At 45.2% G+C, this 24,951-nt stretch overlaps 1 protein-coding gene across 10 annotated transcripts in view; it reads right to left on the bottom strand.

Annotated features, from left to right (window-relative positions):
• The window catches only part of BCAS3 (BCAS3 microtubule associated cell migration factor), a 361,344-nt gene that overhangs the window by 5,747 nt on the left and 330,646 nt on the right, over nucleotides 1-24,951 (bottom strand). For 4 of the 10 annotated variants that reach the window (XM_062617124.1, XM_062617112.1, XM_062617111.1 and 1 more), the window contains 2 exons: nucleotides 17,695-17,862; nucleotides 10,877-10,942 (listed from right to left, as the gene is read on the bottom strand). In XM_062617124.1, coding sequence (XP_062473108.1) covers nucleotides 10,877-10,942; nucleotides 17,695-17,862 — 234 coding nt within the window. Of the gene's footprint in view, nucleotides 1-9,652; nucleotides 9,808-10,876; nucleotides 10,943-17,647; nucleotides 17,863-24,951 lie in introns of those variants that run through there. The other 6 variants (XM_062617125.1, XM_062617126.1, XM_062617114.1 and 3 more) reach the window with 5 other exon arrangements.

Here is a 24,951-nt window from a genome sequence, read left to right as displayed (position 1 = left end):
TACAAAGCCCTGCCAAGCTTAAATGTGGAACCATTTTATAGGGTGCATTAATTCAATGCCTGAAGAAAATCTATATAGCCCTCTTTTGCCCGGAACACTCATAAATTATGCTGCCTTTCTTATTCGTGCTCTCTCTGTAGTGGTCCACTTGAAGCCGTGGTATCTCCTTTATGTCTACTCAAAAATCTCATCTCCAGTGCATTATTTCTTCTAATGGTTTTTCCTTTCTGTTTGCTTTCCCCCGTTAAGCACAGTTTCAAAATATCCTCCAAAATCATTTGCTGGAAGAGCTGACCCTTTCCTCTTACCTAGGGAAGGGCTGCCCAGGCTCCCGCACAGCCCAGCGGAGCCGCAGCCGGGATAAATGATACAATGACAGCAGCCTGATGTGTCAGGGCAGCGGGGAAGCGGCAGCAACTCTGAATACAAGAATTATTCTTCATCATCTCAACCTGTCACAACACATTACCCTCAAAGCCGCAGCTCGCTGAAGGAGTGACCCTGGACTGAATGGGAGAGTGCTCGGGGAAAGAACTAATTGTAGCCTCTTTTCACACGTCAGTCACTTTTCACAGCACCAAGCCTTTCAAGCTCAACTAATGTCAAGTTCCCTTTTCCTTTTGCTGGGCTGAGTATTTCTGATTTTTAAGGATGGCATTTTTAACGGAACAAGGTCTCCGGCAAGGGATGAGGCCAGGGATGGGAGGGGAGGAAGCGTCGGAGTGAGCACACATCAGAAAGTCCATCAGACGCCTGAAGACTCGTTAGGAATTAGACAATTAACAAGTAGGAATGCAGGAAGTGGGGTAATGGCCAGTGGGGCTTGAATCGCCTTGATTTCATTTCTGTCATTCACAGCCATTGTTTTGGGGAACTTCTTGGGCTCCGCCATGTGCCAAGGAGGCTGTGACTGCGGGAATGTGCTTGCCCCCCCTCTGAAGTTAGGACACAAGACGGGCATTTCCCAGCGGTGTGGAAGAGAAATGAGGTGCTGCTTGCTAAAACCACCTCTCTTGGGCCAGGAGCAGCCTTTGAATGAACGGCTAAAAGGCCAAAATTAGAGCCTCATCTTAAAACCAAAGACAATTTCCTTCATTCGGAGGAGAAGTGAGAAGACTCCCTGCACACAGAGCTCTCGGCATAACAGCCTGGTCTGTGCTCCTGGGCACGCAAACCTAAGGGCCCTTCATAGCTTCTTGTCTTTAACCAAAGTCATAAAATGTTCTGAAGCAAGGATTATTTTCTTTACCCTTCCATTTGCAACAATGCCTATCATGGGGGACTCGCAGGACTGCTGGGGCTTCCGAGTGTTACTTATTAACTGTAATGAATAATGATTATGTAGCTTCTGCCATCTGGATTCCCATTCAAAAGGATCCTATATAAAGCGAACACTAAAAGGCAATTTGTATGAACACAATGGAAGTCTCGAGGATCTCTTAAACTGTTTGTAATTTACACAACGCTCCCCCGTGAATGGATTAGTTAAACATTTTTATTTTACTCACTGCCAACAAGGGGAGTGGGACGTGCTCCCCGGAGCAGCTCACGCCGGCCCCCAACACACAGCTTCCGCTCCCCTGTACACCAACACGCACTTTTACATGTAAGCTCTCCATCTTTCAGTGTTTAGACAACATCCCAAACTCAGCTGGACGCTTCTGGCTCTATTTCTGCAGGAACATTTACTATGAACATCATAACCGATCCGCACGGGAGCCGGTGCTGCTGCCTGGACCACGCACGGTGCAGCCCAAGGCAGAAAAAGGCTCAAAAGCTTATGCGAGGTTGTAACCAAACCAGGATACAGAAATACCACCCCTAACACAAAGGCTTGGAAACTGCATTGCTGCTACTGCAGTTGTAGGGTTTTTTGAGTGTTCCTTTTTCTTTCAATGAAATGCAATTATGCTAACGAGGGAGCTCTATTAATCCATCTCCACCGCCCTTGGTTGCTGCTCCGAGGCAAGGACCTGCAGAGCTGGCTCCAGCCCCACTGGACCAGGGACTTGCCAGTGCTGAGGGCAGAGGGGGGCACTACACCCCGGGGGGAACCTATACATTTGGTATTGGGATAAGCAAGAATCGTTAATATTGTAGTGAAATGAAAGCACTAAGAACTCATTAAAGCTCTTAATTTTCCAGGCTCCTTTTAATTTGAGATGGCTGAAATTTCTGGGCAAATGCAGTTTAACATTGCTCCTTTCCGATGGGAGCACAGACAGAAAGTCAGTTCCTAGCTTTGTATGTTACTACAGTGCTTACAAGTTTGATTATGATAATGCTTAAAAGTCAATTAATCGTGCTCTCTGCCCCAAGCCCCGTGCCCTACTCCTGCAGAAGCCATTAACCTGTGCCAGTTCTCCCCATGCTCCAGCAACTAACACAGGCATCTGCGGGGACTGATTTCCTGTGATTCTTTGGGTGACCGTGATGGACCTGCCCCTAAAAAATGTGTCTTTTACCCTTTTCTTCTTTCAACCCAGCAGCTTGAAAAAAGAGATATTAAACTCTATTCCAAAGAGAAAATAACACAACAGCATCTGATCGCTGAGAAACAATTCCCGTATTAGAATTATTTCATCCTGCTGCAACCTGAAAGATGTTGACAGTCCACAAAAGCACCTACATTAAATCTGCAAAGTGAAAAAGACTGGCAAATGCTGCCTGAGCAACGGCTCTGAAATCTGAATTCAGTGGCCTATGTAAAATATTAGTTCCTGTCAAACTCTCTTACAGTAACTCTAACGCTGAATCCACATAGAGTTCGTTAGTGCCATGCACCTGGAGATGAAACCTGGCATGTTGGAAAAAAGGTGGCAGGATCTCGCAAGGAGATGAGGAGGTACAAGAGGAGGAGATAACCAGGGCAATGAAGACTGAGCCTTCTGAACATCAGAGCCCCTCCGAGACCGCAAATTTCATTTCTAGTGCCTTATTTCAGTGCTAGGATGCCAAATAACTAACACTGAAATGTCCCCCAGTATGAGATGGGGAGGACATCTGCACTTACATAAATGTCTGGGTTTACTTTGGGCACGAAGAGATTGTTGAGATATGGACAAAACGTTGCCATGCTTGAACTGCTACACAATTCTGTCTACCAAAAAAACAAAAAAGGAAAAGAAAAAGCAAAGCAGCTTGTTTCTTCCTTTAAAAAGAGAACCTGAAAAGCTCCATACAACTCGAGTCCATGGAATAGTAGACCCAAGTCTGTGGCATCTTGCCAGACTTGACTCCCAAGCTTTTTATGGAAGGTTAAAAGTGCACTAGATAAAGGACTAGCATTTAGAGGGAGAATATTCTTCACGACAGGCACTTTCACAATGACTCCAGTGCTTTTAAAAAATAATCTCAAGTTTCCTAGAGCTGTGTGTTTCTGTAAAGAGGTTTAGGATGTTTTCTTACCTAAATGGCACTTCAGAAGGATGAGCTGCCAATTTTAGTCAGTATGTGAAATTTCAGAAGCTAGAACAGTCAAATGCTCATAGAAAACAATTTCCATAGCCCATCCACATCATGTAAGCCTACGAGTCCTTGTGCAAGGTTTCCAGAAGTGTTTTCAAAAGGAATATGCAGATACATTCAATAGGGTTTAAAGGAATTCTCTCTTACCCCATCTTGAAAGTCTCAATACGTTGCTACTATAAATTTCTATAAGGTACCTTATATGTAACACCCACTTTCCTGTGCAAGCCAGAGGTACACAAGTTTTCTAATGTACTGAGGCAGAATTATCTTGTATCTTCAGTTACACAAGCAGCACATCTGTGCATATCAGACCAAAAGTATTTGCAGAGAAAACACTGTATTAAAATTCCTGGGTTTGGTCTCTCATTCCCAGGGTTATGGGAATGCCTTGGATTGCTCAACAGTGACCCCTCTGTCAGCCTCCAACTCCACAAAGGAAATGCAACGTAATCTGCATGTTCACAACACCTACCAGCTCTGTGTCCTACACCCTCTGGACTCTTTGACTCTTGCTTGGCAATGCTCCTATTCTTGAAACCACTATGCTTCTATCCAGAGCAAGTCTGGACCCAACGTGTGGATCTACGCATCCCTCTTCCCACCAGAGCTGTTGCTCCTTGAGATCTCAAGGCTGAAGGGTCCTATCTCAAAGGTGGCTGCAGCAAAGCCACCGCACAGGAGTGTGATGACCGGGAGCGCTCAGGGAGTGCCGCAGGTCCCTCCTCCTCTCCTGGACTCTGCCAAACAGTCCCAGTAAAAAAAGCTGGGAAAGGAAAAACTGCCTGAAGATCAAAACCACAAACCCAGTGATGACCTCAGGGTCTGGGCAGCCCCTCGCCAGTACGCTGGGTGGGGGATTTCAAACACTCCTGACCCTCCAAACTTCAGTAGTTTCATGTCTAAGACCTATTTTTAACCCTTGTTGTGATCCTACCTCGGTTATCTGGTTTCCTCAATAACCCTTACTTAGGAAGACAAGGCGAGCCCAGGGGAGGACAACTTCTGTGCTCAGAATGTGCCTCTGTGTGCATCTTGCATATGTGCATTGTATGCTTCTGACACAAATGTACTGCTGAGTTCATTTTAGAAGTATAATATTACAAAGCAAAGTAATCCTGGCACAACTTCTAGTACTTCTGACATGAAGTGGCCTTTCAGGCCAGTGAGGAAAGCTACTGAGAGGCTCTGGGCTGTCTCCCTAGTGCAGATTGATGCTGAGGAGGAAGCTAGAGCGGACTGGAATTTGGGATTGATTCAAAGGAAAAGTTAAAAGTTTGGGGGTAGCAGATGCTCAGCTGGTCCAAATCAGAAGAGTTTCATTGAAACTCACGAAGTTATGTCACCACGGACTCAGCCTTGTCTGCTCATCTAAACAGTTCAAGGCTTTAGAACTGGAAAAGCTCAGGTGGAGACCTAAGGAGCAGAGGTCTCCTCCTTTCATTTCCCTGGCGCTGGTTTTAGTGTTGCTGAGAAACTCCAAACCCATCCAAATACTCCTAGTTTCAAATGCAACTTATTTGGTCTATTTAGTCAATTATTTTAAAGATTTTGTTGACATCGCTGCTTCAAGCAGACCAATTTTCGAAACACAGAACTAATTTTACGGAGCACTCAAAGCTCGCAGTAGTACTCTTAAAATCACATCTCCACCTAGATTATTAACTGAGCCTGGAAAAACAACAGGCCAAGCTTGTGGGCTCGCGCTCTTGCAGGATTGCTTGAGGCTCTTAATACACTCTGTCTTATTTATATAGCTCCAAATTCTGATGTGAGACATAAATATGAAAGAGCCTTGATAAAAATGACATCCGAAGCTTCATCTGGCCCCGTTAATGGAGCTGATCGACACAGCAGTTCTCATGAAACCAGAAAGCAGCTGAAAAAAGTAAGTTCAACGGTTTAATTTGAAAAACTCCTGTTTTAAAAATGGTTCCAAGTATTGATTCCAGTATGCTCTGCCTTTTTAGTTACACTCTTACAAGCACTGTCAAATGTGTGAATGAGCTGCAGCCTGTGGACGAGCACAGAGGATAACCCATGTGAAATCTAAAAGAGCTAATGGAAAACCAAGGCATTCCTCTGGCCACATCCCACATAAAAGGCAATTCCAATCATCTCAAGATGTGCAGATTATGCCCTGTACTTGGGCATCTGGCAGTGAAGTTAATGTAACTACCTGCTCCTCATGCTGTGCTCTTTTGCAGACATTTGTTCACATTTTGATGGGTGACCAGCCATGTTTCCAAAAGCTAAACCAAAGAGACAACACAATCTTGGCACAATATAAAGGCTTTCTGGTTTAAAGGGTGGAGACAGAAGTAGCGCGGAGTGAAGGCACAAAAACACACTCAGATTTCAGGTTAGGTATCTGTTCCTGTACAGTTCACCTAGCCACTGCTGCCTCTGTGGCTGCAGATGAGGGAGGAAGGCTGCTGTGTTGTCTTTTGACTAAGGCCTCCAAATGTTATTTCCACCCAACAATGTGGCCTCAGTGATGGAGTGCCCAATGGGAAAAGCTGCTCCGCTCGCCATGTCAGAATAGATGGGAGATGCCATCCATGGGAATTCTGTGCTCTGCCTTAGGAGAAATCCAGCATAGCAATAAATCTGAGCACCCCTCCGCAGCACACCACATGGCACCGCTTCTGGGCCCCCAAAATGGTACCTGGCTGGGGAACTGACACCATTTCCATCCCATGCACCTCGACCAGGGGTCTGCATGTGCTCACCATCCCCTGCCACTCACAGCTCCTCACTCCCTTGCCGTGCCACCAAGCCAGAGTGGAGGGAACAGGGGCAGGTCCTGGCTGTGGCCTTCCCAGAAAAACATCTTTGGAAACAGTCAGGGAAGTGATACTGACCCTCCGTCTTTCACAACACCATCAGCTTTTGATGTAAACGCAGAGTTCATGTGTTGGGCAAATACTGAGAAAGTCACTGACCAAGGAAAGAACAAATAAATGAAAAAAGATGGTACTTCAGCTGTGGGCTCTTTTTGGAAAACGGGCCTTGCACAGGAAAAGGCAGTAAACAGCTCATGTCCTAGAACTGCTGTTTTACAGGGTGGGCAGCTTCTGGCATGGCAGGAGGGGACACACCACCAGCCAGCATCAGGCACTCCCACATTCGGTATCTTTCACAAGGGCAAATGGGTGCTCATAAAACTCATCCCCTTCCCACCTCTTTCTGTCTGCGTGGAAAACTAATTCCTTCCTCCCTGGGATGCGGGACAGGCTGTGGGGAAGCTGCTCCATGCCTGTGATGGGAAATGCCTTGGACTAATCTCAGAGGCTCTCGCTGATGTCTGAGGAACAGGGAGCAAAGACTAAAAGGCAGCTAGCAACAAAAGCACCGCCACCTTGTCTGAAGGGACAGGAGTGAAATGCAGAATGCAAACACAGAAGTGGGGGAAAAGCTATCTACATGTTTCAGAAGTCTTACTCTTCTAAACTAGCTCAAGCACTACACTGCGCATGTAATACCAGTGCTGTGATTTAAGAGAGCACCAGCAGAAACACAGCAAAAAGGAGCTGGTCTATTACCTTTATGTCTTTACGCTTTACCTTTTTCATTCCCTGTGAGCACACATTTACACAGCACCATTTTTACAGACAGAATACACCTCTGGAGGCTTCAACTCCCCGCAGGAACCTCTGCAGGAGTCTTGAACACCTTCCACTTCTGCTGGGGCAGCAGCAGGGATGGCTTCTCCATCTGCAGGATGCTTCCAACCTATGTGTCATTTTTCTTACTCTCAGGTTTTTTTGTCAGCCGACTGTGCACACAATATTGAGCAATAATAAACAGAGGAGGATGAAAACTGCTGCAGCTTGAGGAGTGAGCTCAGGATCTGATTCCTCCTCACCGGATGCCTGGAAGATGTCACTGAAATTCTCTCTCCCTTAGTGCAACCCGTGTGGAGCCAATATGAACTCTCAGCAAAGTGCTTAAAAACCCATTATTTATAATAACTGTTAAATGATGAGACATTGTTTACCCAGATCACAAGATAAATTCTCACTTACAGAATGCTTGCCTGACTGTCCTGAACGTCATCTGGTTTTTATTTAAATGCAAAATGCAATTAGGCTCCCAATAACACAGCAGAAGAATTCAATAAGATAGGGCTTTTCACTTACAGTTTAATATTAGCATTTTCCCATAAATGTTAATGAACAAAAGTCTACCGTTTTATATATTATCCATGGTGGGGAGACAGCAGGCTAGGAATGGATGGAAAGCTAGTATTTTCATACCAGAAATTATGATATATACCTCAAGGAGAACTAACCACTGCCAGCACTGCTGGGGACCCAGTGACAACACTGCTTCCTCCTGGGGCAGCCACTAGATCTGCTCCCACAGAACATGCTCCAGGGAGCCTCCTTCCCATCAATCAGATCATTCCCCAGCCAAAATCCCCTTTATTTTTCTTCTCTCCTTTTCTCCTGCCCTCTCTCCCCATTTCCCACCTTATGCCTGACCATCTCCTCCAGATACAGGACGAGCATCAGATAGCTGACGACATCACTGTTAAGGATGGGGCCCTAAGCCCTGCTATTCTCAACTCCACCATCCATAGCAAGGCTAGATTATCACAAAAATCAGGTTACTATTTGTCTGATATTCCGTTAGAGAAATGTGTGGGGGTGATGAGAGGTGACAGTATGATGGCAGGAAATGATATGGCCTCTGAACAGGTAGAAAAAGGCCCTTGGAGTTGGAGGTGGCACTTTGGAAGTCCACTGAGAGACCTGTGCCTCCTGATGCTGAAGCATAAGGAGCAGATCCCCTGGTGGAAGAGAGGCCTCTGCAGCTGAGAGAACTGAAAGCTGCAGGGCCAGAGGGTTGGCTCACACTGGAACATTTTAATTGTTTTAGCTTTTGACCTTCCATTTATTGCTGGGGGTTTTGCTGTGTTAATGCTTGTTTTGCTGTTTGGTGACTCATACTTCATCCTATCTTTCTAATCAGAAGTGTTCATTTAACAGTTCGACTGCTTAACAATTTAGTGCATAAATGGGTTTCCATTCTACAGCCTCCTCTCCCATTTCCCCTGGTGAGGGAAATGCATAGTTTATGAGAGCTTTGCAATGACTTGGGCCATCGCCCTCTCACAATCCAAGGAATGGCAGATGCCCTTGGCGTCAGCCTGATGTTAATGCTTTGCACAGGCAGGAAGGGGAGCCGGCAAATTGGATGCATGTCGTTTTAAGATAATGAAAGGCTCAAACTTTCAAAGAGTTAATGTAAGATGTGCAGCATGCAGAAACGGGAGCAGTGTCAGCCTAACCGTCCCCAACAGACAGCGGGATCCTGGGGTGGGAGTGGAGTGGTGGCACCCTGTCTGCTCACAGACCCTCCGTCACCTCCACCACGACCCAAGCTGCAGCTCATCCTTAACGTGAGGGTCCCAGGGGTTACCTAAGGCTGCATGGGGATTTCATGGCCTCTCTGGGGCTCCGATGGCAAAGCTGGAGCAGACCCTGAGGGACACAAGGGCAGCAGCAGAGCTGAGCAACGCTTTCCCCCAGCTAAGCCAGGCTTTAGGAGCAAGCGCCAGCCAACGCTGCACACACCTCGAATGAATCACTACTGCAAAAATCAGCAAAATACTGCAGGGCTCTCTGGGGCTGCTGGGCTTGGGAAGAGGGACAGGAGCTGTCTTGCCTTTATTCTGCCACCACCTCAGCAGCTGCAACAAGTTTTGGCTCACAAAAACAGCTGTAAAAATACCAGTCCTGGTTGAAATGCTGGGAGATGAGGGCTCTTATACTTACTGAGAGATGACTGCTCTAAGTCGTATCCTACATAAAAATACCATGCAAAGACTCCTAAAAGGCATAACAAGGTAATTATAGGAACTAGAGATGAAAAAATCATGTAGCCTCCTAGACTCCTGCACCCTGCTCAGTGTGGGGCAGGCTTTAGAAGCTGGACTTAAAGAGAAGATTTAATAAACACTGAGAAATGTTTCTAAATATTTAGAAAAGCCAAAATAACAGATTTCCACGCCAAGCTGTACAAACAGAAAATGAATTTAGAAAACTGTTAAAAATCAACAGCTTTTGCGTGCACCACAATACAGTCCTTTGAATAGCAAGCAACACCTCATGGGCATGATGCTGCAAACAGGGCTGTAAGGATGCTCAGTTCTTTGCAGAGCCAGGCCTAAATGAATACCTACCGTGGTTTTCCTCTTGTTCCCCTTGAAATCAATAGCAGAAGCCTCAGTGATGCAAACAGCTTAATGCTTTAGGAGGTACTCAGCAGAACAGGCAAATGTGAGCAAAGCCAAGCTAGACAGAATGGAGCTTTACATTTTCCTGTGAAATACTGGAGTATTGCAGTAAGAAAATTAATTTGCTTAATTATTAGGAAGGGAAAAAAAACACAAACCAAAGCAAACCAAACCAAAATCTAACACAGGAACACATCTCTAAGGAGACAGGGAACTGTTTCTCTGTTAACTACTTTAGACAAGGCACTGGAAGAAAAATGCCCAGTTCCAATAATGTCATAACCCGATTACAGCCTGCACAGAAGACCTAAAACACTTGCAGAACAATGAGTAAGAAATTAAGTTTTAAATTGAGTGCTGGCCCTATCTTGTGTCACTTCTTTATATTCTAGTAGAAAGGACACTGCTGAGCTCATTTCACATACAGCAGCGCAAGATGCCTGGATGCAGACATCATTTAGTCATCTCATATATGTTTCTCCCCATTTCTTTCTCCAGGAGGAATGACAAATCTAGAAATGTGACTGCACTTTGTTTTATTATGATATTGATTTTCCTGCAAAGGGAAAGTGCATTTATCCCCCAGGTCTGTGTGCTGGCAAGAAAGGGTTAACAAAATGTTTATCACAAAGCTGGCTTCAGAGTTGAAAGTAATGTGATCAGTAATGAATTTTGTGTTACATTAGGTTGTATAAATGGACAGACAAGCGCAGACAACAAGTGGCCAGGAGTCGGGGCTAATCTAATGATGTAAAAATAGAGACAGCACCAATTATACTTGGGGCCAGCTCAGAGCTCCTGCAGGGACTGCAAATGAATAGGTACAAATCAAATTACTGACTAATAGACGCACTACAAGAGAGGGCAGTCAATGCTAAATACATTAGGGCCTTGTGACCTCTCTGCTCTGAACAGCAGAATCCTAAATTTGACTTAAAAAAAAAAAAAAGAAAATCAAAGAAACTCTTGTTCCTTTCAGGAGAGAAACAGAACAATGTTATTTGTGAAATGATTCGAGACACAGATATTTTTGGGGTTGCTCCCCTACGACCACGTTATGTACATAACCCTTTGAAAGCCGACAGAGGGGTTGCTTTTAGAACAAGGAGAAATATTCTTTGTGCAAAAGTTAAGACCTGATAACAATACAGTTATGTTACATACCAAAACATTTCAAAGCCATGTGCCTCTTTGTGGTGATGTTTTTTACTGCTACTTCACCGGCTGTGTCTGTAGCAAAAATAAAATAGTTCTTAAAAAAATATGCCTTGATTTAAGAGTAAGAAAAAGAAAAGGAATCTCCCCACACCACAGCTGATAATAAGCAAATGCAGTCGATCAACTTGTTATCAATAGCAGAGCTGTCTTATGGTATCAGCGCTCCCTTTAGTAACAGCAGCAGACTTTTTCTACAAAGAGTAACAAAGCCAAATACACACCAGAAACATTTGTGGTATCAGCATTCGTCCCCCAACCCCGCTCCCTTCAATCATGGATGACCTGGAAGAAATTCCTGAAACTCCCAGGGCTGAATCTGGAGATCTGAGAAGTTAAAAATGCCCCTGTTGGTCCCAGCAGGGCTGCTCCAGGGACACCGGCTTGGGCAGGAGCAAGCGAGAAGCTGTCCAGGGCAGCTCCACTGCTGCTGCACATGAGAAAGAACTAATAAACCCACGTTCAAATGTGTCCAGTGCAAATGCTGCTCTTGTCACCCAGCCCTTCAAAAATGGTGGCTCCTAAAGAGCCTTGAATTTTAGTTTCTTTAAAGCAAGGCTCATCCAAATAAACCTGTTGTAGGAAGAACTGCATCGAGCTCTTAAGACTTATTTGAGGGGGTAATTTAATCTCTGACCCTGGGATGAATATCCTGCAAGTTCAAAGGCTGCTTTTAGCATCAGTGTTATTTGATACACCAGCGTGTTTGCTGGCCAAGCTGATTGTGCATTGAACCTATGCAGAAATCTTTTGGCAGAAATGCTCTTCGGAGGGAGAATCAATTGTTCCGTGCTCCTATATCCCATGTCCAAGTGAGGATTAAGACCAACTGAGGAGAGGGAAGGGAAAAATTACCTTGGAAAAAATTAAAAGGAAAAGGAAGGAAAGAAGGAAAGATATGAGGGAGGGAGGGAGGGAGGGAGAAGGTACTGATCAAAGCTCTAACTCTATACAGGGCTAATCCTACTCCTAAAACTGTATGTACAGGTACACCCATGCCCAGGTGGCCACTCCTCATTTCTGAACACAGCTTGTGACCACAGACACTTCCTCTTTTGGAAAAGCCAGGAAGGCTGCTCCTTGCATGGGATCAGAGGGCAGAGGAGCACGCTTCCCACCTCAAACCAGGCTTCACTTCTCCAAATTGCAAACTTCACATGAGGATTCCAAAAACCCTGCAAGGTTCAGAGGTGTCCAGACCTGAGTTAGGCTCAGGCTGGTGTAACCACATGGCTTTGGCTGGGGACGAGGATCCCAACTGCCTGAAGCACCGAGCCTGGGTTTCATGCAGGCTATTCCCTAACAGCAAGTCTAATTAGCTCCACTTACTTACATCCCATTAATCAGGTTAAAGAGTTTGCTTCAACATATGAGCGTCCTTCATCACATTATGAGTTTGTTCATGAAATCTGGAAGGAATCCAGGTGGTTTCTTCCGAGGGCCAGGCGCAAGGTGCCCCGTGCACCTCACTGCTGGGTCACTGGTTTTCCATGGGTGGCAGACTTGCAGTTTTGGAAGAAAATGAGCCATACCTCTATTTTTTTTTAACTGAAACTTCATAATGGGCATTAAACACCTTGCTTTAAATTCTTTAAACTTCATGGGTTGTATAAACCATGATGGTGCCCATTCTTCCCTGCTCAGACCTATGGGGCTGGTTCTGAGATGCAAAATCTGGGGGGTGCTCTGCAATTCTTGATATGGGCTCTTACTGCAAGTTAATGTGTGTTTCTGAGACAGGACAGATTATTTTGCTTCATAAACTGCAGTGTAAACTGAGCCATCACAGGGAACTGGATTTCATGATGAGTTAAAAAGAAGGGCACATGCCCACAAAAAGCAATTCTACTCCTGTATATCCACAGACCAGTTCTGCACTTGCAAAATGCTGCAGCAATGTGCATTTGGGTGGGCTTTGTCAAAATAAGTTAGCTATGAATGTAAGTACAACATTCAGGCAGTCAAATCGTAACAGAGAAGACGCAGCAGACGGGCATGGACTGGAATCATACAATGCAAGCACAGTAAGCCCCATCCTGCCCCTCCAGTGCTGCCCAGGCTCCATCAGCTCTTTCTGGCAAAAACCCCAGGGGTCTGACAGTGGCAGCAGCACATTTATCTCTAAGGAAGTTTGCAGTATTGCCTATCCTGACAATATAACCTGAGCAGTGATGAATACTTATTTATCTTGTATATTGACAATTCTCCCTTGGAACCTGTCTGTTGTGTTCGTCTCCTAAAGGATAAATCTGCCCTTCTGCCACTGTGCTATGTGCTTACAGTAACATAGAGGATGGGTTTTGACTTGGTAAATCATGTGAAAGTCAAGCCTGAAGCTGTGCCTGGATTTAACACCCAGCTAAACCTTTCACCCAGGTCAAAGGAGGGAGGAGAAGCTGGGATGAACTCCCAGGGTTGAGAATATCTTTTCTCTTGGTGCTTCAGGTGCAGAGCTGATTGTTTCATGCTCACTGGTGCTGCCCTGGTGCTAGCAACTCCTTCCTGGGACTGACTGGCAGATCCACTGGTTTTCCTTCACACCAGCCTACATCTTAAGTGATTGTGACTGGGGGACTAGTGACTTTGGGTCCCTGGGATGCACACAGACCTCTGTAGGAAGAGCCCACATCAGCATCACAGCTGCGGATGCCATCCTCAGCCCAGAGGGAACAGGCAGAGAGTGCAAGGGGAATCTGTTTCCTGGGCTTCAGCATACTTGGCACAGAAACAGGGGAGAGCCACAGCAATAGTGTTCTACTGTTATACATATATGTATTACAGAAAGCATCCCATTGCTCAGACTGTAAAGCTTTGGTGCCCTGTTATAGACTGATTTTCAATATTATGCCTAGAAATGAGTAAAATACAAAGAAATGTACTTGTTGAAAGAGGATTTGCTGATTACAGTATTTCTGGAGGGAAAGATTTCTAGCTTAGGCTGCCAATTTCTGCATGTCCAGTTTGAGTGCAATATGGTCCGAGATCTTTGTCTCCCGGAAGCACAGCTCCATAAATCACAATACTAGCTTCTATTTGGTAGTTTTTTGCTTTGCAAATGCAATGTGAAGCTCCAGCACACACTCAAAAACCAAACTGCAAATGTAAATATTGTGGCTGCTTGAAAACAAAGCTCTGCAAGCAAAAGAGGTCACTGACCACTAACATTCTGTGAGCAGACCTTGCTTTTTCTTTTTTTTCAGTGAGAGTTTGACAGAAACTCAAAGGGCCAAAACATATTTTTGCATCTTTGCCAATTTACGCCTTCTTTGGAATGAAATGTGTATCGAGGCTGACAGCTTATGTACCACAGACTCCACTTAAGATAGACATGGGTCGTCTGGATAATTGGATAACAAGGAGGAAAGCTGGTTTCCCAATCAAGTCAACTAGCTGGATGACTGGAGTTATCATTTAGGTCACAAGGAAAGTAGATTTTTGGGGGGTCATTTTCCATACCTGGTTCTTCTCCCATCCAGTGTCCGACAGCCCTTGGCAACTAGTCAAAGGTAGAAAAGACTCATCAGGCCATCCAATTCCCTTTCCTTGCAAATGCCAGATTATTCCTCATGTTTTTAGCATCCTCCAGTTTGATTTTTCCTCTATAAGCAATCTTTGGGGTCATTTCTGCCTCTGCCCACAGTCAGGTCCACTGAACCTGTGAGGCACTGCCAACCCTGCTTTGCAATGCAACATAGCAGGTAAGAAACAAAGACACTGCACATATCTACTCCTCAAAGTGGTCTGTGTACCATGGGCATGTGTTTCCTCCACACTACTGCAGCATATCAGCCCTGATTACTATATAAATCTATGTGTCAGCTATGTCCTAACAGTTAAGGCATTAAAAGAATCTATTTATCTCTTGTCATTAAGAGCATGTCAGGACCAGCTGAGCACTTGATAAAGTCTCATTGTCCACCCTACTGCCCGTTTTGTCTTTGTCCACACAGTGGACCCAAGCACTGCACGTATGCACATGCACCTTCACATTCAGAGTCAGAAATTTTCATTAATTCATGTTTGAATAAGACTTTGCAAGTTCCACTAAATCTCTGCAAAATGTATTTAAGGACTGAAGGCAAGGAGCTGAAACAGGAGTTAAAACATGCATAACATAAAGGCATGCATAAGTTAAAATAAGTCATTTTAGGGTTATTAGAGGGAGGTTTATAACTTATAACTTCCCTAATTTTGAGTTCAACGCAGAAATATAAACACTGTCTTTGGAACCAGTACCAGTATATAAATCAACTACCAACAAGCAGATGTACAGTGTTCTGTTCTGCTGAGCTCTTTGCTATCATGTCATTGAGGTGAGCAGGCAGCAGAGAATCCAAGGAAGAAAACTGGTTTTCCAAGATAATTCAGTTCAGGTTTGTTCACACGTTAAGTGGTCTGGGGCGAAGTGAAAGCTACCCTACTTGTTACGAGGCAAAAGAGACACCTCTTCCTTGAAGCAAGGGTAATGCACCTCCAAACTTCTCTTTCCCCATTTATTAAGCAGCAGACAGATGCTAGCACTCACTCTGCGGTGCGTGCAGGCTGACAAACGGCTGGCTGGCAGGCTGCCACGAGTGCAGCCACGCATGCTGCAGCGAGCAGCCGACTCCCCAGGCAAGTGCATCTTCCCAGGTATCATCTGAGCAGGAGAGAACTTTTTATGGCCATCTGGTAAGAAGAAGAGCTCAAGAGCTGTTAGGGGATGGAAGTGGAAAGGGCATGGGAGTTCACGGCCTTATCACTAGGTTTTCTCTGCTGCACTGAGTCACCACATGCCCGAATCCCTAGAATAAAGTGTGTTAGCGGCAGAGAGAATTCCACAGCAGGCAGGAAAACACAGAGCATAATGACAGCGAGAGAAGGGTAGTGGGATGGGGTGAGTTGGGTCAGTGCTCATGTTACCCAGTATCGCTGATTACATTTCCTGCTTTGAGATGGCACCTATCTTACACTCATTAGGAAGATTTATGTGTCTGGAGTAAAAGCAGGGAGAAATCTCTTTGGATGAATGCTAGCTCAGTGATGGCATCTCTATAAACAGTTGCTTTCTGTCTTTACACTTGCAGTACCTTGAGCCTAATCTTATGCCAAAGAAGTTGGCACCCATTATCAGCTGGGTCTGGAAAGAAAATACAGACCTCTGTTTCTGACAAAGTCCTCAGTTTACAATATAATACAATGTCAAGTCTCTAGGGCAGCCAGTCCCCTTAACTTGGCACATCTAGATGGTTTCAGCCTTCAAAGGAGGTATTTCCCCTCACCTTTCCGTGAAGTTACACAGCCTGAGGGGAGCTGACCCATTGTCGGAAGTGGATACCATCCCAAAGTTCACTCTGATCACAGTATGGGTCAGTAAGTGATGAAATAGGTGCCTTTGTGTGTTTTCACAGCCTGTTTTTCCACCTTCACAGCCCTTTGCAGGTATAAACTGATTAAACTTCACACCAGCAATGTGAGGTGTCTCTATCCTCATTGCAGTGACTGGAGCACTGGAGTCATGGACATGCCAAGTACCTCATTCAAGGCAACAAGTTGGTGAGAATTTGCACCAGATCTGTAACTGAGACCCATACTTGGTGTTCAACCAACTCCTTCTGTTAATACCACATCTTAAACCATCCCTTGGCTCCATCTTTTTCAAGATGGAAATCAGAGGAAAGACAGTTTGAAAGGTGACAAGTTGGGCTATGAAGGGTGTGTCTGCACCACTCAGCAGCTGGATTATTGCTATCTGTACCTACATACAAGGGCATAAATTCGGCTTCTTTGCAGCCCCCTCCTCCTGCAGACTGTGGGAGGTAGCAGTAGTTTGGTGTCCTGCTGTGGGCTACGTGCTCAGTAGTGACCTACCCACAAAGCAGGGGGATGAGCCATGATGGGAGAGTCCCAGGGCCTTCTCCAAGGAGCAGGGAGAGCTCAGAGCAGCACAAGGTCCCCAGTAATACATCAGGGCAACAGCAGAAGGAAGAGACAGCTTCTGCTCTACACAGCCTTCCTGTATTGTCCATAGGCTGGCATTCTCATAGGTTTCTGTTAGAGCTTGTCCTCTTTTCCCTTCCCAGGCAAGTTGCCAGAAGAGTGACAAGCAAGCTGGCAGCTGATGTTAGAAGCCACCATTACTATTAACTGCTGGTCACAACACAAATGGTGTTTGGATTAAAGATGGGCCTGGTCCTTTTAGTAGAGGGCGTTTTTTAAAACAAGTTAAAATTAATGGAGACAATAAAACCACAATAACTGCTCTTTAGCATTTCTGAGCACCTCCTACCACTGGGCCCCTTCTGAGCAGCATAATCTCTGACGTGCCATTCCATTTACTTAAACGGATGATATAATTTATCAATATAATGGACACTGATGAAGATGGATTCATTTGGATTACAGAACCAGCGCTTCGCAGTGGCTCTATTCAGGACACAAAATGAGGATGTGTGATTATGACATTGTTTGGAGCAGGGTGTGTAAGGGCAGTAATCCGCACAGAGACTCAGATGCTTCTGAGTTGGCAGGGGAGGAAGGAGAGCCCTTGTCACAGAAGCTTCGAGCACCAGTATCTTTCTTCAAGTTACTTTAGGCTTCTCAGAGCGCGCTTAGGTGATCTACCACTACTTTGTTTCTATACGTGACTTCTCTCACACTGAGACACCCAGGGAGTTGATTGATTAATCAGAGAGGTAAAGAGAAAAGGAAAAGCAAAACTTAAAAAAAATCAAAAATCACCATTGGGTGAGATGTACGTGATCTCTGATCACACCTCTTCTTTGTACCTGTTCCTGATCCCACTATGTCCCTGCTGGGAGATTCGCACATCGCATCGGCCAGGCGCTCCCGAAGGCCCTCTTCAGTGTGCTCCATGGAAGACATGTGACGGAGACCGAAGTTCTCAGGCCAGCTCCCGCACACCTCCAGCAAGGTCACGCTCCGGTCAAAGGCACCTTCAACAAACAAACGGGAGATGTTTGGGAGACCCTGGGACTAAACTACTGCCGTACATGTTACTTACCGCACTGGAAAGACAGAAGCTCTTGTGTTTTGAGCTCCTGAAAAGCTAATTTGAGCACATATTAAGTTAAAATGTTGGTGTTAACAGCGCAGCAGGAGCGAGCGGAGCCCTAAATGCTTTGACTAAGCAGGTGTAAACAGAAAGGTCAAATTGAAAATACAGACCCAATTCTGGTCTCACACTGGCAAGAGTCAGGAAATTCGCATAATGACACTGATGTAAATGACATGTAATGTTAAGAAACTGTACATGTGTTATTAAGTACATGCTAGACCGCTAGAAATTATTCTTAAAGTTGATCTGTGTTTCACTGGGCTGCTGGTGAGTACTCTCCTTCCCCCTTCTCATCTCGGACAATGGAAACAACCAAGTCCTTGCTAACAACCAAGTTCTTTGCTAATGGGCACAAATTTCGGCCAACATCCCTTTCTTGCTCTTGCACAGAGAAGCAGAACAGTGTTCAGACTGGTGAGAAAGGAGGGCTTGTTTTTTGCCTTGTGTTTGAAGTATGTCTGCTGAAGGAAAAAAGCAAGCCCTTCTTTCAGTCTGGGGTATCTGTGGGTTTTCTCTGTTCCTGCACTGGGAAATTTTAGGTCAGCCACGGGCGCACAGAGACCCTTCCATCAGCAGTGCTTTACTGAAGATACCAGCTATTGTGACGGAGAGCACGTACCTGCAAAAGATGCTTAAAATAATCCCTTAACTTGCACTTATTACCTCATTCACAACAGGGCATGATGTTCGGCTGAATGCAAAGATTAGAGTCTGAATTCAAGATCACTTCAAAGTACAAATTAAAATTATTCTACTTTATTATACAGCAAGTCTTCTGCGAAGGCTTACTTAAATCATTCCCACTTGGAACAAGATTACAGTTATGCTTTGTTGCTTCAAGCACATACCATTTACTCAACTATTAGGTAACTGAATATGCAGCATTTATTGTGCCTGGTTTCTGCCAGCCTACCGAGGGGAAAAAATGCAAATGCCAATGTTTCTCAAAGTTAAAAGTACATGAAACACGTCCTTGTTATCAGGCCTTTGGTTTTCCCCTTTGATCAGCCGTCAGAAACTATCTACACTTGTAGTCTGTGACTGTACAGCTTCACAGCACACTCCCTGCCACTGACAGGTGGTAATAGAAAGGGTGAGAGACCAAGCCCCGCGGCAGGCGTCCCTTCCTCTGATAACGTCCAAAGTACCGGGTGATAACCGTTAGTAAACACTCGGGCAGCCGGTTAATCCATACATCAGCAAAGAGGGGCAGATAATTTTGAACTCTAATGGCATGGACAAAAGCACCAGGGCTGGCATTCAGGGATTTATATGGGCTGCAATGGTGACTTCTGGCTCCTGAATTTCATCGGCGCGCACAACTTTGATTTATCTCTTTGCCTGGCTGCAGAGTAGATTCCTGGCACTAGAAAACCATCAACACTAAAATGGACCTCTACAAAATGGGACCGTGGCTCTTATGTGATACATGCACTTGAACTCTGGATGAATCCCAGCTTAAACTGAGAGGAGGAATAACCAAATATTTCAACTTTTAATGGGTCTTTGGATTTATAAGGTTGCTCCAGTCTACTAATTTGTTTTAAAGCAAGGGTTCTTGAAGCTTGTTGGAGAAAATACAGTGAGGAGGCAAAGTAATTTTGCTGATGTTTAAGTTTCTGCAACATTCCCATATTGTCAGCTACCCTAACTGCAGGAGGGAAAGCAGAATTTGGCCCGTTTTTGAAGCCTCTTTTTTCAAGTGGTCCTTCTGTGATTTCACACAACCCTGAGACCCCCACTCTGCACATAACTCCAAGACCCCACCAATTTCAATTGGTTTTGATGGGGTTGTTTATATACCCAGAGAGCTATGGGGGGGGGGCTTTTAAACCTGCATCCCCAAACCCCGGAGTGGCAGCAGGGAGCTCCCACAGGTTTGCAGGGTTGTGTCAGAGATGAGAAATCTCTCCTTTACTAGTGCCTGCCCTTATTCCGAAAGTGAAAATGGGGGCATTTCTGCTCCTATAAGCAGACATATGAATAATAAGGCAAATGGCTTTTGAAGCTCTGCCAAGATGCCTGCATATGTGTACAGGGAGAAACATCATACAGCGCCAGTCTCTGGCTCCTGAGATACTTGAGTGAGAGCAAAGGAGACAAGTGCAGTGTTACCTCTGCAATCAGGGCCAGGAGCTGTCAAACCTTCTCAGCAGCGACGTGTGAGGTTGCAAGTGTTAATGCAAATGCAGGTTAGAGGGATTAACTGCACAGAAAGTTTTCTGCTACAAAAGCGTGAGGCTCCCTTTTCACTCCTTCTCCGTGGTAGGAGTTCACATCTGGCCATAACATTCCCATCCAGGCATCCAGCTATGATTCACCAGCCACCACTGTGCCCTGTCATCTGCTCTGTGTTGTGCTGGAATCTACAAATTCCTCCTCACTTCAATACACACATTGATAAAATGGGTTCCTCATGAAGCTCAACATGCACATGTGCAACTGAGGTTACTTGGGGCATGGGAGTGAAACTGGGACTTTGCTTGAACAGGCAGGTCCTTTCCTACCATCAAGCCCTGTCTCTGCTGTAAAACAAAATTGTTTCAGGAAAAGCAAGACCAACTGCCATGGACCTTCCTGTTCTTCGTGCCTCTGCATCAACAGACAGCACACACACAAAGTAAAATACTTGTTTTCATGGTAGAATTAAGTCTTGGGTATTTTTATGCCTTGGAAAATTCTTTTGTGAAGTGTACGGAATGGCGGATGGGTTGACTGCTCCCCAGGAGTCTTTGGATGCTTTGCCCTATGTATACTGTTACCAACAGCACATGAGCTAATGGCATTAAACTTACACTGATAGCAGCTAACTGTATCTTTGCTATTTATTAAACTGTAATCTCTCTCTCTGGCTGCCTTGCTCTCCCCTTTTCAATCCAAGTATCTCAGTTGATAACATATCAAATTCCCCATCGTCGACCAGAGAGAAGTTTACAAACAAACCTCAGCGTCCTGCTCTGAAAATCACCCAAACCTGCAGCCAGAGTGTAACTACAGAACCAGTGTGGCTAAGAAAGCTCCTGCTGATGCAAGGGATTACTGAAGGGTTGAGAGAAGGCAGGCTCTGCCCCGTGCCTTTACTGACAAACTGCTGAAATCCTACTGACAGCCACCAATATCAGACCTTGACGTGTGAAGCCTTTCTCCTGGCCCCCAGACCTCATACAGCTTTGGTGGTGGAACCGGTTCCACCTAAAAGGAACAATTCATTTAGAAACAACTCCAGAAAGAAACAGATCAGGTATTATTTTAGTCAAGCAATTACTAGTGAAACCTTGGTGAAACCTCATTAAATCACTGGAAAAAAATCCAATTGACTTAAAATTGTGTCAATATTTCATCCTATCGTGTGGTGCTTTCAAGCTAGCAGAACATTTACTTCTCCCCTTATTTATAAAAGATGAAACCAGGTGGAGATTAAGACCATCAGCCTCTTCTGTATGATACCCAAGCACTGTCCCAGATCCATGACACTACAAGTGAAAATCAAGCCCAAATCAAACTAAATGGAACAGGCAGAAACTTTGGCTCAACAACACGGTCGAAAGTGCTTTGTTTTGCAATTCCAGCGTGTTTAGCTTTACACTGCCCCGAACACTCCAAGCTAATTCTGCTCCACATGCAGGATTTTCCTGTTAAAACATTAATTTTCTCCTGATACCGATCTCCCACTTCTGTCCTTCCACTGACATTTGCCTCCCAACGATCATTGCCCTTTACTCATGCCACTGCTGATGGAGCAGAATCAGGCCCCCCGTCTTTCTGCTTAATGTTTCTTGCATTTTATTAACGGCAAAGGCTTCTGTTATTACTCATAGCAAATTACCTTGCTTAGAAGCACAGGATTTGTCTTTTGCATTGCAATTGTTTCAAGGTTTTGAATACGAAAGGAAAACAAACTCTACAGAATGAAAAAAAACCAACAAAACAAAAGAACCCAACAAACCTCGGAAACATCCTTTCGTTTCGCAGCCCTACCAAGAAACCCAGAGAAGCTCATTTTCCTCTCTGAAAACTCTAGTAGTAAAAAGTATTTTTACAAAATGCTTTAATGCTTCTAGTGTGTTATTTTTCTAAGTCAAAATAGCCAAGCTAAATCTTTCACCATAGCCCTTTAATTTGAAAGCCAGGGGAAATTTTTTTCATTAAACCTCTGGACGGCTTTGTTTAAAATATGAAATCAAGTAGCTCCATTTCCTGTCTTCTAAGGAACAGTAAATCAAAATGAGTACGTTCTCCAAAAATACAGTAATGGTCCTATTAAAGAGCTTGACAGTTTTGAGCCTCACCTTGCATATTGCAACATACGTGTGAGCAAAACTAACAGAGTAAATAGGAGAGGAAATGACCTGCCAATTTTAACTGATAAAAGATGCATCCTTCTCATGAAAGGGTTGGGGTCTGACCCCCAGAGACAAGCAGACCCTGGGACATGACCAAGATTGTCTTGGAGAGAGAGGAGCCCATCACCAAGCCTCTGCCTTTTCTGGCCCTTGCAGAAGCAGGAGTGGACTTTGAAGGGAGTCCCAACCCACTGGGCACCGGACGCACCGGTAACCGCAGTGTGAGCATGACAGAGCTGCCCAGAAAAGCCTCGGCCGGGAGCGAGAACCCCAAGGGCGTGTGAGGAACCAGCACATGGAAATTCCTTGCCCAAAGTAGTGAGTCAAACTGTAACATACCCCGTTTAAACATTAAAGGTTGAACTTTCCTACACGGTTTGCCAGTTCACTTTCATGCCATAACTTTGTTACTCCAGGGGGAATGCCGCAAAGCAGCGGCTCTCAGCACTGGAACGGGGATCTGTGCAAATGCCTCATTTAAGTGTGGAGGAAGCGGCATCTCCCCGACCTGCCCCATATCTGACTTTTGAACACGTGCCCGTGCTCGGCGGCACGTGCTGCTGATCCTTTCCCGGGCACGGCTCGCACGCTGCCGTCCTTCCCGGTCTCCCATGGCACGTGCACGCCAGCTTACGTGTGACCGGCTTTGCAACAGCTCACCTCCACGGCGTGGCTGTTAAATTAAGGTGTGAGTGGTAATGACTACCTTTGGAACCGACAGCAGGAGCCACAGCCTTTGCGAGTAACTGTATTTCCCTGTCATCTTCCCTCCCACGGAGTTTCTTTTCTTCCAGAATCGCTCACAGTTCTGTTATAAACAGGACATTACTCATCAGCTCTGTATCCTGTGAGTGCATTTAATTAATGGAGACTTCAGTCGGGGTACCCAGTCCCACAGGCAATGAACACTTTGAGATCCCTTTGAACTTCTGGCTAAGTGAGGCCAAGAGGTTCCTGCGTCCCTCCTCAGCACGCTGCAGACGTGTAAACAAAAACACTGTTTATTCCTCTGTCATTACTTCTAAATGAGTTTTAAGCAAAGACACAGCTGCCGGGAGGAGCAAGCGGCAGCAGGGTGGCCCCGCAGCCCCCATGCCCAGCGGCTCTGCAGGGATGAAGGCGGGTGCTTGGGCAGGAGGCTGCCTGTGTCCAATTGCCCAGCTCAGGAGAGCGGCCAGCGCAATGGATGGTGCCATTCAGGGTCACAGAGGTGCCACGGTGCGAGCTTGGCAGGTCCTCCAGGACCACCTCGCCCTCCTCCTCACCACCCTGACAAATGCTGTCTTCTCTGGTCCTGCACAAGGGGTTAACCAGAGGCACAGGAGGAGCATGTCAGATGATTAGGAACGTAGCCAGCGATCACAGCCATCATGAAGGCTTTCAAATGTGAGCGAGGCTGCAATTTTCAGAGCTGGAGCAGTGAGATATTTTTATAAATACATAAATCTTTTCAAGGAAAAACAAATATAGAGGAAAGAATGTAAATATTATTGTAAAATGCATAATAAAATGTCTGTTGTTTGTTAATTTTGCTCCTTATTACCCAGTCTATCTGTACCACTGATGCTGAAACATTTGCCTTTCTTTTTTTTTTTTTTTTAAACTCCCTTATTCATTTAAAAATAGTTTCCTGCATGTTATATGAATAAGCAAAACCTAAGGTCCTAAATCCAGGAGAACTTTGAAGTACGAAACCCATGGTCTCTGGGAACTATGTTTTCATTAATCAAAGTAGATGTTTCTAAAGCCATCAGATTTATCATGACTGGATTTCACATGTGAAACCCAATATACACACAGACATACACTGCTTGTCCTTTTGGATTAGTTCTGACCTTTTACTCTCCTTTCTGAAGGATCTGCCTTTCCTCAGAGCAAGGCTGCCCTGTTTTACCACTGCATCAGCCAAAGGAGCCTTGACAAAGTACGTTTTCAACTCTCTGCTTTCTGTGTCTGAGTACGAGTCTGGGTTAAGGTCAAAACATAAATGATTAAGTATATTTATTAAACTCTGCCTTTGCCTTGAATGCTCCCTGCGACTCTGTCATATGCCATCCATTTGTAGTTTCACACCAGCCCGCTGCTAATACACCTGGCCACCAAACGAGGGACCCGAGTGTCATCGCAGCATCAATGCCTAGCCCCAGGCTGGCAAAAACTGAACCAATCCCCCCCTGAGCATCACCGAGGGCTCCTGCAGCCCTGGCATTGCTCCTGGCTTCCCCAGAGGCGTGGAGGTTAGCAAAAGGACATGGGAGAGAGACGGGATGGTTTAAAAACTAGAGGCAGGATGTTACATCCATCCAAAGCAGGACTTAAAAAGATAAAACGCAAAAAAATGTGCGTTTGGTGTCATTGGGGAAATTTATGCTGCGGTTTTGCAGTACCAGAAGCACAGGACTTTGTCATCTTGCTTTAAAGAGTAACACAGGGGTTGGGGGCGAGCACAGGCTCTGCTGTGGGCACAGGCGGCTGCTGCTGCATCCTGCAGGCACTGATGGAAAAGGAGAGACTCATCTGCAGCATGAGGGATACAGGGCATGGAAAAATGAGCTTATTTCTTGCAACACTGGATGCAATTTATTTAGTGGTCTAAAAGCAAAAAGATATGGAAACTACAGTAT

This window comes from Pezoporus occidentalis, unplaced genomic scaffold (assembly GCF_034315485.1).
Source record: "Pezoporus occidentalis ecotype Australia unplaced genomic scaffold, CSIRO_AGI_Poc_V1 ctg192, whole genome shotgun sequence".
NCBI classification, from domain to species: domain Eukaryota; kingdom Metazoa; phylum Chordata; class Aves; order Psittaciformes; family Psittacidae; genus Pezoporus; species Pezoporus occidentalis.
This window is presented reverse-complemented; position numbering and strand designations above follow the sequence as displayed.